The sequence below is a fragment of the Eumetopias jubatus genome, unplaced genomic scaffold, assembly GCF_037043125.1.
Source record: "Eumetopias jubatus isolate StellerSeaLion01/CBP00866 unplaced genomic scaffold, mEumJub1_p1.0 scaffold_5, whole genome shotgun sequence".
NCBI classification, from domain to species: Eukaryota; Metazoa; Chordata; class Mammalia; order Carnivora; family Otariidae; genus Eumetopias; species Eumetopias jubatus.
The window spans coordinates 49,834,775-49,847,800 of record NW_028274811.1 but is presented as its reverse complement, the minus strand read 5'-3'; the positions used below and the strand labels follow the sequence as shown (position 1 = coordinate 49,847,800).

Here is a 13,026-nt window from a genome sequence, read left to right as displayed (position 1 = left end):
CAAGCGCCCCTAAACCAGATGGTTTCTAATCACCTTCCACAGATCTTTACCCAAAACTCTACTGAGGGTAGGCATTTGTGAATTTCTTAAACAGGAGGTGACAGTACCTTGCCTCATGGCAACTTTTTTCCTCCTCTTAAATTATGACTCGTGTGCTATGTGTTGATCCCCAAAGGGTTGAGTTATGTATAAATATATTTAGAAGAACACTTCAAATATGTATGGCACTTAATGCTTTCCCAAGTACCTTTCACACATTATTAAATCTTGCAGGCACACAGGGAAGTAGGTATGAGAATTGCTGTCCTCATTTATGAATGAAAAAAATGAGATGGCTCAAGAAGGCATAATAACTTGCTAAAAGTCACATAGTCAGGCCCACAAGTACATGGATGATTTTTAATAGTGTTTTTTTGTTTCTTTTTTTAAGATTTACTTATGAGAGAGACAGAGCGTTTACAAGCTGGAGGAGGGGCAGAGGGAGAGAATCCCAAGCAGACTCCTTGTCCAGCGTGGAGTCCCACATGGGAATCTGATCCTACAACCCAGGGATCAAGACCTGAGACGAAACCAAGAGTTGGACACTCAACCAATTGAGCCACCCAGGCGCCCCTAAAGCAGTGTTCTTATCCTAAACTGAGGGTGCCTTCCTGACCCCTGTACCACAGGGTTTATTTACAAGACAAGAAGCTCTCTATTAGTCTTCCGACCAAATTAATACATTATTTGGAACTACATAATTTGAAGTTCTTCTGCCCTTGCATCCTTTTCACTTTTAATTACTAAGGCTTTACTGTGATTCTGTGTTGCTTTAAGACATATTTATTATACATTTTTTGGGAGACATAGAGAGAGAGAGAGAGAGCAAGAGCGTGCGCATATACACGCAGGAGTGGGAGAGAGAACCTCAAGCAGACTCCACTGTGAGCGGAGCCTGATGTGGGGTTCGATCTCACAACCATGACATCATTATCTGAGCTGAAACCAAGAGTCGGCTGTCTAACCAACCGCGCCAACCAGGTGCCCCTGTGTTGCTTTAAAATAATGATCTTTTAACAGTCTACAACTGACTATTTCTAATGTGCACACCAACACAGACATCATTATGGAAACTGTTAAGAAGCATTACTTTTCTTTTCTAGCTAAGTTCAAAAGGCCAGTGATTACTGAGAGCTCAAACCACAATGAAGTCAAGAAACAGGAACAGATACTAGAGATGCCACCTCTTGATTGCTATCTTCAAAATTATATGCCCCATAGTATTAACACAAGAAAATACAAGTGAAACTCATCTGCTGAATGATGAAATAGTACACATATTGAACTACTGCACCTACATGTCTGAAAACTGGATGTTCTGGCAGTCACATTTAAATATTACTATGACAAGCTCCAACGAGCTCTTCTGGTCATCACACTTGCACAATGCCAAAGTGGGGAACGCAAACACTGAGCTGCCATATCTTAAAATCAATCTAGTGGATGTGTATGGCAATTTTTTTTTTAACTAGAGAAATAGAGAGAGAGAATCTTAAGCAGACTCCTTGCCCAGTGTGAAGCCTGATGTGGGCTTGATGAAACAACCTTTAGATCATCACCTGATCCGAAATCAAGAGTCAGACACTTAACCGACTAGCCACCCAGGCGCCCCTGTATGGCAGATTTTTAATTCACTATGTATTTCTCAAAGAAGTCAGAAGTACTACTAACCACAGAAGCTATTATGCTCTTTATTCACTACCACCCAATTTAGGTCAATACAAGAGGTTTTGAAATTATTATAAAGCTGCAAAAAAGTGGTTCTGTGCCTATTACTTTTTTTTTTTTTTAAAGATTTTATTTATTTATTTGAGAGAGAGAGAGAATGAGAGATAGAGAGCACGAGAGGGAGGAGGGTCAGAGGGTCAGAGGGAGAAGCAGACTCCCCGCCGAGCAGGGAGCCTGATGTGGGACTCGATCCCGGGACTCCAGGATCATGACCTGAGCCGAAGGCAGTCGCTTAACCAACTGAGCCACCCAGGCGTCCTGTGCCTATTACTTTTGAGACAAAAGTATTGATTATTGGTTCCATATACGATTGAAAGTTCTTTTTAAAAAATTTTTTTCAATTGAGCTGTAGTGGACATACAATATTATATTAGTTTCAGGTATACAACATAGTAATTCAATGTTTATATCTTTAAAAATTCTTAAAACATTACAGTATATTTGAAAGAATTAATAGACAAAAAGATTTTTCAAAGATAATCTCAGGAGCAGATGACCAATCAAAGGACTGTACTACATACTATTTAACTAAATGACACATTCTGTGTTCATGAAGGAAGTTAGGCAAACTCTAAGAATTGAATATAGTCCACTGTTTCAAGACAGAGACACCATATACCAACACTATCATCACCAAAATACTGTCATCAGTATTTCAGTATATATACTGATCATGTAAATATATTTCCATATAGTTTATATATTTCAGTCCCGAGTCAAAGAGCTCTAAAATGACATAATACCAGCAACATTATTTCCCAGCACTAAAAGTGGCTATCTCAAAGGATCAAAAATAACATAAAAGATCATGAGAATAACAGAGTGGTAGAGAAATGCATTATGAGCACAGGGTAAGCATATGGTACTCAGGTTCGAAGAGGACTGTGTCTAAAAACAAGAACACACATGAAGAGCACTGAAAACCTGATCCGAGAATCACTATTATTTTAATAAATGTGATCAAGACACCAAGTTACTTTCTTATGAAATCATTAGCTGATAATCAATATACAAATAAGGAGGAAACTGCTATAACCCAGGAGTTCTTAACTTGGAATTCATTATGGTCTGGGCTTCAAGGAATCTGTGAGCGCTTTGGAATCCCACGTAAAAATCTGAGTGTAGGGTGCCTGGGTAGCTCAACTGGTTAAGCAACTGCCTTCGGCTCAGGTCATGATCCTGGAGTCCCGGGATCGAGTCCCACATAGGGCTCCCCGCTCAGTGGGGAGTCTGCTTCTCCCTCTGAGCCTCTCCCCTCTCATGCTCTTTCTCACTCTCTCTCTCTCAAATAAATAAATAAAATCTTAAAAAAAAAGGAGAAAGAGAAGACGATGAAGAAGAAACTTAAAAAAAAAAATCTGAGCGTATGAGGTGTACGTACATTTTCCTAGAAGAGGTATCCACAGCTTAAATCAGATTTTCATAGAATCCTCATATTCAAAAAAGATCCACTATTCTAAAAACAGGCTACAGTTTATGTATGTACAAATATATAACTGGATCTTGGATAATCTAAGTAATATTCCAAAAGTCTAAAATTTAAAAAGGTATTTGACTTTTCTAAATTACTCATAAAAACATTTTAGAAAAATGGAAACTAGACTTATCCTAAATAAAGGAAACAGCTGGGGTGCCTGCATGGCTCAGATGGTTAAGCGTCTGACTTCGGTTCAGGTCATGATCTCAGGGTCCTGGGAGCAAGTCCGCATCGGGCTCCCTGCTCAGTGGGGAGCCTGTTTCTCCCTCTCCCTGCCACTCCCCCTGCTTGTGCGCGCTTGCTCTGTCTCTCTCTGACAATAAAAAAAAAAAAAAAAAGGGAACAGCCATAGAATGGACACTGATTGAAAATAAATATTTCAGGAACCCTATGGCTGTGAAAGTACTTTAAAACTATGTAAGAAAGAAAATTTAGGTTATTCTGGAAGATTTCTTTTCCTTAGATTAAAAACAGGATAAAAATGGCTCTATCAGTGTATGAGGACTTCTGTATCTGAATAGATTCATATCTTATTTCCCCCCCTTTTTTTTTAATAAACATGGAAACACCAGAATGTAGAGATAAGATGTTTGAAAGAACTAAACAGATTTTTTTTTTTTTTTTAAGAGAGAGGGAACACAAGCAGGGGGAGTGGGAGAGGGAGAAGCAGGCTTCCCATGGAGCAGGGAGCCCGACGCGGGGCTCGGTGCCAGGACCCTGGGATCATGACCTGAACCGAAGGCAGACGCTTAACGACTGAGCCACCCATGTGCCCCACTAAACAGATTTTTAATAATAGTGACAGTAATATTTTGGAATTGAGTGGGTACATTTTTGGTTATTACGATGATTAGGGGATATTCTGAGGTCCAGGGTTGCTAGATGTCCCGGACTGAACTGCACATGTCAGGACCAAAAAAAAAAAAATGTCCCATATGCTGCACACCATTCTTATGTCCTACTGGACATTCACATAAGTGAAAATTCTATAATTAAGTGAGCCCGGGTTTAAACTAACTCCACATATTTCTGTAAAGTATTTTGTACCAACTTTTAATTTTCAGGACTCTCTTTTTTAAGACTTTATTTATTTATTTGACAGAGAGAGATCACAGGTAGGCAGAGCAGCAGGCAGAGGGAGAGGGAGAAGCAGGCTCCCCAACTGAGAAGAGAACCCGATGTGGGGCTCAATCCCAGGACCCTGGGACCATGACCTGAGCCAAAGGCAGATGCTTAACTGACTGAGCCACCCAGGCGCCCCAATTTCCGGGACACTTAACTATTGGGATCTATATGTAAGTATAGATGTATAGATGACCTATGTAAGTCAAAGCAAGACTGCTTTTTCATAAGTTTCCCAAGAAATGTTCACCATTTTGGAAAATCATGTCACCACTGGTGCTATAGACCAATATGGAATGTCTCTGTTCCCCCCAATTCCTATGGTGAAACCTAATCCCCAATGTGATAATAGGAGATGAGACCTTTGGGAGTAATGAGGTCATGAAGGTAGAGCCTCCATGAATGGAATTAGTAGTGTCCTTATAAGAGAGAACCCAAGGAGCTCCCCCACCCTTCCACTAGGTAACGACAGTGAGAAGGCTCCATCTCTGAACCAGAAAGCAGGTTCTTACCAGATAAGAAATCTGCCAGCACCTTGATCCTGGACTTGTAGCCTCCAGAACTGGCTGAGAAATAAATTTCTGTTGCTTCTAAGCCACCCAGGCTATGATATTCTGCTACAGCAACCTGAACCAAGACAGCTGGCAATACCAGTCTAGGGCCTGAGTTGACAACACAAACCACATTTATCAGCCTGTAGTTTTTGCTGCTGGATTCAGGGTTATTCACAATGAAGACTTCATCATGTCTTACTACAGAGTCATGTCCAGGCATCACTATTTGGAAAACATAATTCAGTGAGGACATTATATCAACTAAAAAGAATTCTCTGTATGGAGAAAGGCTGTTAGGGAAAAATGAGTAAAATCCAAATAAAGTGCTGAGTCTTGTTAGGAGTACTGTAGGAATATTGGCTTCTTGGTTGTGACAAATCTATTATAATAATACTAGATGTTAACAGTAGAGGAAACAGGGTAAGGGGCATGTGGGCAATTTTTGTACTATCTTTGCATCTTTTCTGTAAATTGAAAACTATTCTAATAAAAAGCTTCTTATTGGGGTACCTGGGTGGCTCAGTTGTTAAGGGTCTGCCTTTGGCTCAGGTCATGATCCCGGGGTCCTGGGATCGAGCCTCGCATCGGGCTCCCTGCTCCGCGGGAAGCCTGCTTCTCCCTCCCCCACTCCCCCTGCTTGTGTTCCCTCTCTCACTGTGTCTCTGTCAAATAAATAAAATCTTTAAAAAAAAAATGCTTCTTATTAAGAAGTTTGCCTTTAGAGATGTATAGAGATTTCAAATTTGGAAAACTGTTCCTCCATTTCTGTTAATATCAGTTTTCCAAACTGTGAGGTTGAACTACTAACTTGATGTTTTCTTATGTCAGATAACAGCTAAATATTAACAAGTTCATATGGTTTATCCTCGAATATTATGGGCCTCATTTACTGAACTGTATTAAGAAGTTGAGAAAAAAGGTACTTTTCCTTTTCAGAAGTGGAGAAATCAGTTGCAATCCACTGCACACGCCCTTTTTGGCAAATTCTCCACATGGTTATACTATGTTACCTACGATTTTAATTTGAGGCTAGTCATGGGAGGTGTTTCAACATATTTATTATTAAAAAAGAAGTAGAGTCTGGGACAGTTGAAAACCACTCAACTAAACAAGCGGAAGAGAGAGGTAACAGCACAGTTTATCTGTGAAACTTACACTAAACTCCTACGGAGAAGAAAAGAATAAAAAGGAAAAAACAGACTATCTGTATGCCTTAATGATAATCATCTTTTTCCACAGGGTGGTATTCAATGAAGATCCTTCATCTGTGGATTAACCTCTGAGTAAAAGATATGCTATATAAGAGGATACAGTAAGAAAAATTTTTTTACAGAAGGCCTAGGAGATTTTTTTTTTTTTTAAGATTTTTATTTATTTATTTGACAGAGTGAGAGAGAGCACAAGCAGGGGGAGCGGCAGGCAGAGGGAGAGGGAGAAGCAGGCTCCTCGCTGAGCAGGGAGCCCGACAAGGGGCTCGATCCCAGGACCCTGAGATCATGACCTGAGCCAAAGGCAGACACTTAACTGACTGAGCCACCCAGGTGCCTGGCCTATGAGATTCCTGAGCATGTTCAGCTTCTGAAAAAACATGTTAAGGGGAGGAACGTAACAGCAGTAGAAAAAATAAAAAGCCGGAAAAACAATTGGTAGGTTTATGATAAAAAAAAAAAATCTCTCACCTGTGCACAAATCTGATGCATGACATGTCCAAATTCATGGAAGTAAGTCCGCACCTCATCGTGCCTCAGGAGAGAGGGACGGCCCGCTGTTGGCTGCGAGAAGTTCACCACGAGGGCGGCCACCGACATCATGCGGCTTCCATCAGGAAGGAGGCAGCCAGGCTGGAGACCAAAGCAGGCTGCGTGGTTGTACTTTCCTTCCCTGGGAACCAGAAGCATCACTGGTGAGATAGGAACACTCTTCCGTAGCAACAACACTGCTGTGACCTCTCTCAGTCATGAAGTCTTATTTGATACCAGAGGACACTTTGAAACATGTAATCCACCCTTGAGAAAGTAGGTCCACATTTTATTAAAATGGACAAACTGAAACTGAGCAAACAAAAACCCCACTATCACTTCACGTGTTATCTCCAAGGTTTCTTTTGTGGAAAAACCTTAACGTCAGAATCAAGAATATACACCACACCTAGTGCAGAGCCCAGTGTTTACTTTGATGGGATCTTGCTTTTCTTCTTCAAAGATGGTGTCACTAAACACAACTGTGTTAAAGCAAATTTGAGATAAGAGATATAGTTTGATTTACTAAGCAGATTTTTCTTAAAATTAGAATTGATAAAAACCAAATACCAGACAATAAGGTTGTTCCTTTTATTCAAGGAAGGAAGAATCAATATTCACAATTAAGTGTGCTCCTTTCTTTATAAACTAGTCAGGCCTTTTTGAAACAGAACGCTTTTAGTTAGCTTGGGAAAAAGCATAAATTACACTATAAAGTTATCTATTCTTGGACAATGGGGTATCAGTGATGGTCTCCCCAAAAGCTATGTGCAATTGGACTTTATTCTAGAAGTAGGTTTCCGTCTTTTTTTTTTTTTTTTTTGCTCAGAAGACTAACAGTATATTAAGGTTTTGGGGGTAGAACTTTTAGTTTTTGTTTTGACTGATATATAAATTTTTTATATTATCTTTTCTTTGTGACTCCTTATTAATCTGTTTACCCTGCTGATGTTATTCAAGTTAAAAAAAAAACCAAAACAACAATTAGCTTTTTCCAGCTTCCTATGATGAGGTATAGAGCTGGAAAGGGCATTGCTCCTATCCACACAACAACAATGAATTCATCACTAATGGGAAGGCAATCAACTAACTTATGATCTAAGACAGATGCCTCCAGGGATAGAGGAAGTGAGGAAGCAAGTACTTTTTTTTACCTGGGGAAAATACTGCAGAAACCAGTAAGTCTTTTAACACATTGATAAAGGCCGTGGTGGACCAGCAAAAGCAGGGAGCCACTGGGAGCTATAGATAAGGACCCTGTGCAGCCATTTGCAGGGTCTTCTCCCTGAACCTCGCTGTGGGCACACAAAAAGATGGTGGCAGGGTGACACCCTGCTAGAGCATCAGTCCTGATGCAGGCCTGGAGAGGAAGCGGCTGCCTTGACGGAGGAATGGAGCATTGCCCTGCTTCCAGGAGAAAGGGCAAGGAACTCTGCTGCCCTAAAAGCGCTGGTGAAAACCCACTGCCGAGGCCAGAAGAACAGAAAAAATCCTCTACCTCTGAAGGAAGGACAGGAACGCAGTGTGGGCCTGAGTCTGCTGAGTCCGGCTAAGTCAGCACTGAGCAGGGACATGGGAAGGAAGGCCGACAAAGGAGGGGACAGAAGCCATGAACGGGTACAGCAGAAACAATACAGGAACGTGATAATATTTTCAGCGAGCCCAGATTCGGTGGTTCAATGGGCTAGTCAGTGCTTTCTACAACAATTTCATGTAGTTAGTTGTAAATGTGTAAACAGATCTATAAACCTTATTTATTTCTTTTTAAAAATTTTATTTATTTGATAGAGAGAGAGACAGCGAGAGAGGGAACACAAGCAGGAGGGGTGGGAGAGGGAGAGGCAGGCTTCCCACGGAGCAAGGAGCCCGACGTGGGACTCGATCCCAGGACCCTGGGATCATGACCTGAGCCGAAGGCAGACGCTTAACGACTGAGCCACCCAGGCGCCCCTATAAACCTTATTTTTAACAGGGGAAAACTAAAGTAATCTGGACATGTTTATCCTATTATATTTTATACCTCTTAGTACATTAGGAAAGGCCAAACGTATTTTTTTCCCCAAAAGCATATTCATTTGAGAATAATACGGGTGCTACTGTGTTAGACAGACAAGGGTTGAGATATTTGGAGAAATTTTAAAGTCTAAGAATAGCTTAAAATCGGGGCACCTGGGTGGCTTAGTCGTTAGGCATCTGCCTTCGGCTCAGGTCATGATCCCAGGGTCCTGGGATCGAGCCCCACGTCGGGCTCCCTGCTCAGTGGGGAGCCTGCTTTGCCCTCTGCCTGCCGCTCCCCCTGCTTGTGCTCACGCTCTCTCTCTGTCAAATAAATAAATAAAACCTTAAAAAAAAAAAGAATAGCTTAAAATCAAAGACTTTCTACTGATTTAAAAATCAATGGCATTGAGGGGTCTTTAATCTTTCCTTGTAAGAAGAAACTTGATTTATTTAATTTTAAAGGATTCTATATTCTGACGTTTCACCTTTTCACATTGTCTATAAAATGATGGTGATTTTTAAAAATGTCCCTATCGCTCCTCCCCTAAGCAGCCTGAGATGATTTCTGAAAATGGTTTGCTATTCACTTGACCCAGAAAACCCTACAAAATCATGCAAATCAAGAGGTTCAAATCTGCATGTTCACTTTAAGAACACACGTGAAACCGCCCAGGTCATCAAGCGTCTGCAGATCCAAAAAGCCCCCAAGTATCTGAAGGATGCCACTTTGCAGAAGCAGTGTGTGCCATTCTGTCTCCACAATGGTGGAGTTGGGAGGTGTGCCCGGGCCAAACAGTGGGGCTGGACACAGGGTCGATGACCCAAGAAGAGTGAATTTTTACGGCACATGCTTAAAAATGTAGAGAGTAATGCTGTACCTTAAGGGTTTAAATGTAGATTCTCTGGTGAACAAAGCCCCCCAGATGTGGCATAGAACATACAGGGCTCATGGTCAGATTAACCCATACATGAGTGTTCCCTGCCACACTGAGAGGGTCCTGACTGAAAAAGAGCAGACTGTTCCTAAACCAGAACAGGACGTTGCACAGAAGAAAAAGATATCCCAGAAGAAACTGAAGAAACAAAAACTTATGTCCCAGGAGTAAATTCTGCATAAAATAAATGTAAATTAAAAAAATAATAATAAATAAAAAATAAAAATGTCCCTATCAAGCACCTTATGTTGGAACCATCAGAATATTTTTGGTTTTGTTTTGTTTGAGAATCTCAGTATTCAATGAATAAATACTGAAATGCGATTAAAAGAAAAAAGTAACTGGTTTTTCTTAAACGTACTCCAAATATCCTTTTTTGAGTCGCTAAGAAAAAACAAGTTACTCCATCTCACTTTTAGGAAGTGACAGGAAGGTGACAGGAAGTGAATATTAAGTAGGTCACTACTTTCACAAGAGATCAGCTTCTGATTCCCATACCAGTGCTGATAGCAATGGCCAGATCTCAGAGTACAGAAGAAACCAATTATATGTTGGCAGGGAGACAGCAGGCTGGGGTGGCAAGAGCTGCTATCTTTGACCCTGGAAGTAGAATCTGGGGACAGTTCTAGAAGACTCCAAGGTTGAAGGATTTCCCCTGAAAGAATTTCTGGCTTAACACAGTATGCTAACACTCTTATTAAAAAGAGACCCATCTACATTTGACAAGGGTTTATTTTTAGATCATTTCGAAACTGAAAGTAAGTCCATAAAACATTGCGATAAGGCACCATTGTCCACTGTCTGGATGACACAGTTATCCAACCTCCTTCCCAGCAGCCACCCAAAGTCATCCCAAGTCTGGGTTAAAAACTTGTTTGTGCTACAAAAGTAGGGGGTTACTGTAATTTCCTTTGGCCTAGTTAGTAAAATGAATCGGTAATTGTAACAGGCTGGCTTTGTTTTAAAAACAGCCTAGAGAGGAAGTGATCCAAATCCTTTCGTGTCTGATGAAGCACTATAGAGTCCATAGTTACCACATGTTTCAGAGACAATAATGTTTTCAATTCTTACCAATGATGGACTACCTAGCTTGGGTGATATGTATATATGGCCTAATGCACAAAACAATCCTAAAAAGGGATCACCAGTCCCATACTACCAAGGAGGAAACAGAATCTCAAAGATTTTAAGTCACTTAAGCGTCCAACTCAATTTGAATGACTACAAAGATTTTGCTATTCCTACTGTATTGTGCTGCCCCTCAGCCAGATTCAGGGAAATGGCCAGAGACTGAAGAGTACTGGCAGACAGATTACCTGAATAATAAATATTTGGAGGGCCAATTTTAAATTAAATAAGTGCAGTGCACACACCAGATGATGGTAACGATGATGATGGCTGCAATCATTTATTAAGCAATTGCTATAAGCAGGGTAGTCCTCCAGTTAATGTTTTGTACATAATTAACCAACTGTTTTATCTTTACAACCCTACAAAGCAGGTAGAATTAATATTCCCCTTTTACTGAACCTATAATATAGGTAAAGAAACTGAGGCACAGGAACATTAAGTAAAGTGGCCTAGTAGGTGACGGAGCCAGACACTCTGGCTTCAGAGCCCACATCTTTACTCCCATCACTAAGAACCATACATGAGCACTGTGGCAGACAAGGGTCGTAATCTGGGTAGGAATCCCCTCCCTAAGGTCCCTTCCCACAATGTGATTCTCAGTACCTTGGATAGAGGTCCAGGTAGAACTGTCCCAGAACTTCTCCTGTGGCTTTATCCTTCACAGTGTAAAGCGTCACACTTTTATTCCATACATGAGCATCTGCCACTTGCTCAAATGAAAGACCCAACAGCTCCTGGTAGATGTTCAGCAAGCCTTCAGTGACCACTTCAATTGGGAAGTATTCCTTGAGGATCTCTTGATCTATGGAGTACCTGAGTTCTTCTGTCTGAGTCATGTAGTAATGTAGGTCCCAGGCATTGATTTTCCCATCATATTCGAAACCTCTCTCTTCACATTCCTTTTTCTTCAAATTCAAAATAAACTCTCGCTCTGCCTCACCCAGTGGTTTTAATTTCTGGCTTAAATCATCTGTGCGGGAAGTGGGAAAAGTCCGTGATTTATTGCTTTTGGGAGCAAGCACATTCATACACATACCAGTGTTTTAGCATGGTGCTTCCTCCTTTGTAGTACTTGATGCAGATAACCGGGAGGAAGGAAGGGCGGAAGGAAGGAGGGAGGGAAGGAAAGCAGGCTCGACTATGACAGCCCTGCTGTTCTCTTCCCGGTAATTTATTTCGTGGCTCTTTGCCCTCCCATTTTTTCAGCACCAGCCAAACCAAGCCACAACTTTCTCACACCATCAACAAAGCTCGAGTTTATCTCAGAGAACTCTGACTCCAGAATGTTATAATTCAGGAAACAAAACAATAGTGAAACCATCTCATGTCCATGATTATTCTTCAATGAGATCAGGCTCCTCAAAAAGCCAGAGAAATGAAATCAGAGGCAACCTGTGATCACCATTACTAAAAACTGCTCAATACCTTTAACAGCCATGGGTTTTGTTTATCGCTAATCCCTTCCTATAAAGAATGTCTATTTGGATACAGCAATTCCACTTTTTAGATGGATACCATAATTTATATACTGTGGTTAATTTTGCCTATTTCACATTCTCCCTAATTTATTTTAATTTACAATTGGCATATTCCCATCTGAGTTGCCCTCTTGGCTGCCTGTACTCACCTACTCTCTCACAGGCCTAATCAGAATTAGATCACTTTGTATCTTCCATAAGTTTCCTTCTTTCTCTTTAGAGGGCTTCTCAGGCTGTAGCCTTCACCTCACACTCTGGGGTTGCCTCCCAAACTGCCATGTCCCATAGAGAGCCAAATACATGTTTGTCTTACATTTGTGACAAATCGTGCAGGACAAATACATAACAAGAGCATATGCATTTAGGCAAATACAGTGAAAACAGTCAAAGAAGAAGAAAAATGGAAATATACAACTGATTAAAAAAAGACCCCACCTAGAAAGGCTGTTACATGGCTTGTACGCTTTGCAGTGTTCATTTCGAGGACAAAGTCAGCATGTGTGCTATAGCCGAGGAGTTTGGCTACTTTGGCTCGCAGTGGGAGTAGTTGCTGCAGAATTACGGTGTTTTCCTAGTAATAAACAACAACAAAAACAAAGATTAATCATTAATTGGATCCACAGCATTAAAAGGAAGTTATTACATGTATTTTTAGGTTGGTAAAACGTCAATTATTTTTAAACCATCTCAACCTCCTAATAAATGACTCTACTTCAGTGTTAAAGACTTTTTTAAAATTCATGATCCAATTTTATTTCTGAAATACTTGACTTTTTAAGTCTCAGGAGATTGCTATGAGGTCTTAATAAAATTGTAGGTATTATA

General features: G+C 40.7%; 1 protein-coding gene across 1 annotated transcript in view; it reads right to left on the bottom strand.

Annotated features, from left to right (window-relative positions):
• Window positions 1-13,026, bottom strand: part of NLN (neurolysin) — a 94,282-nt gene that overhangs the window by 18,833 nt on the left and 62,423 nt on the right. The window contains exons 7-9 of the mRNA XM_028123915.2: window positions 12,637-12,772; window positions 11,327-11,693; window positions 6,600-6,801 (exon numbers count right to left, since the gene is read on the bottom strand). Coding sequence (XP_027979716.1) covers window positions 6,600-6,801; window positions 11,327-11,693; window positions 12,637-12,772 — 705 coding nt within the window. The remainder of the gene's footprint in view (window positions 1-6,599; window positions 6,802-11,326; window positions 11,694-12,636; window positions 12,773-13,026) is intronic.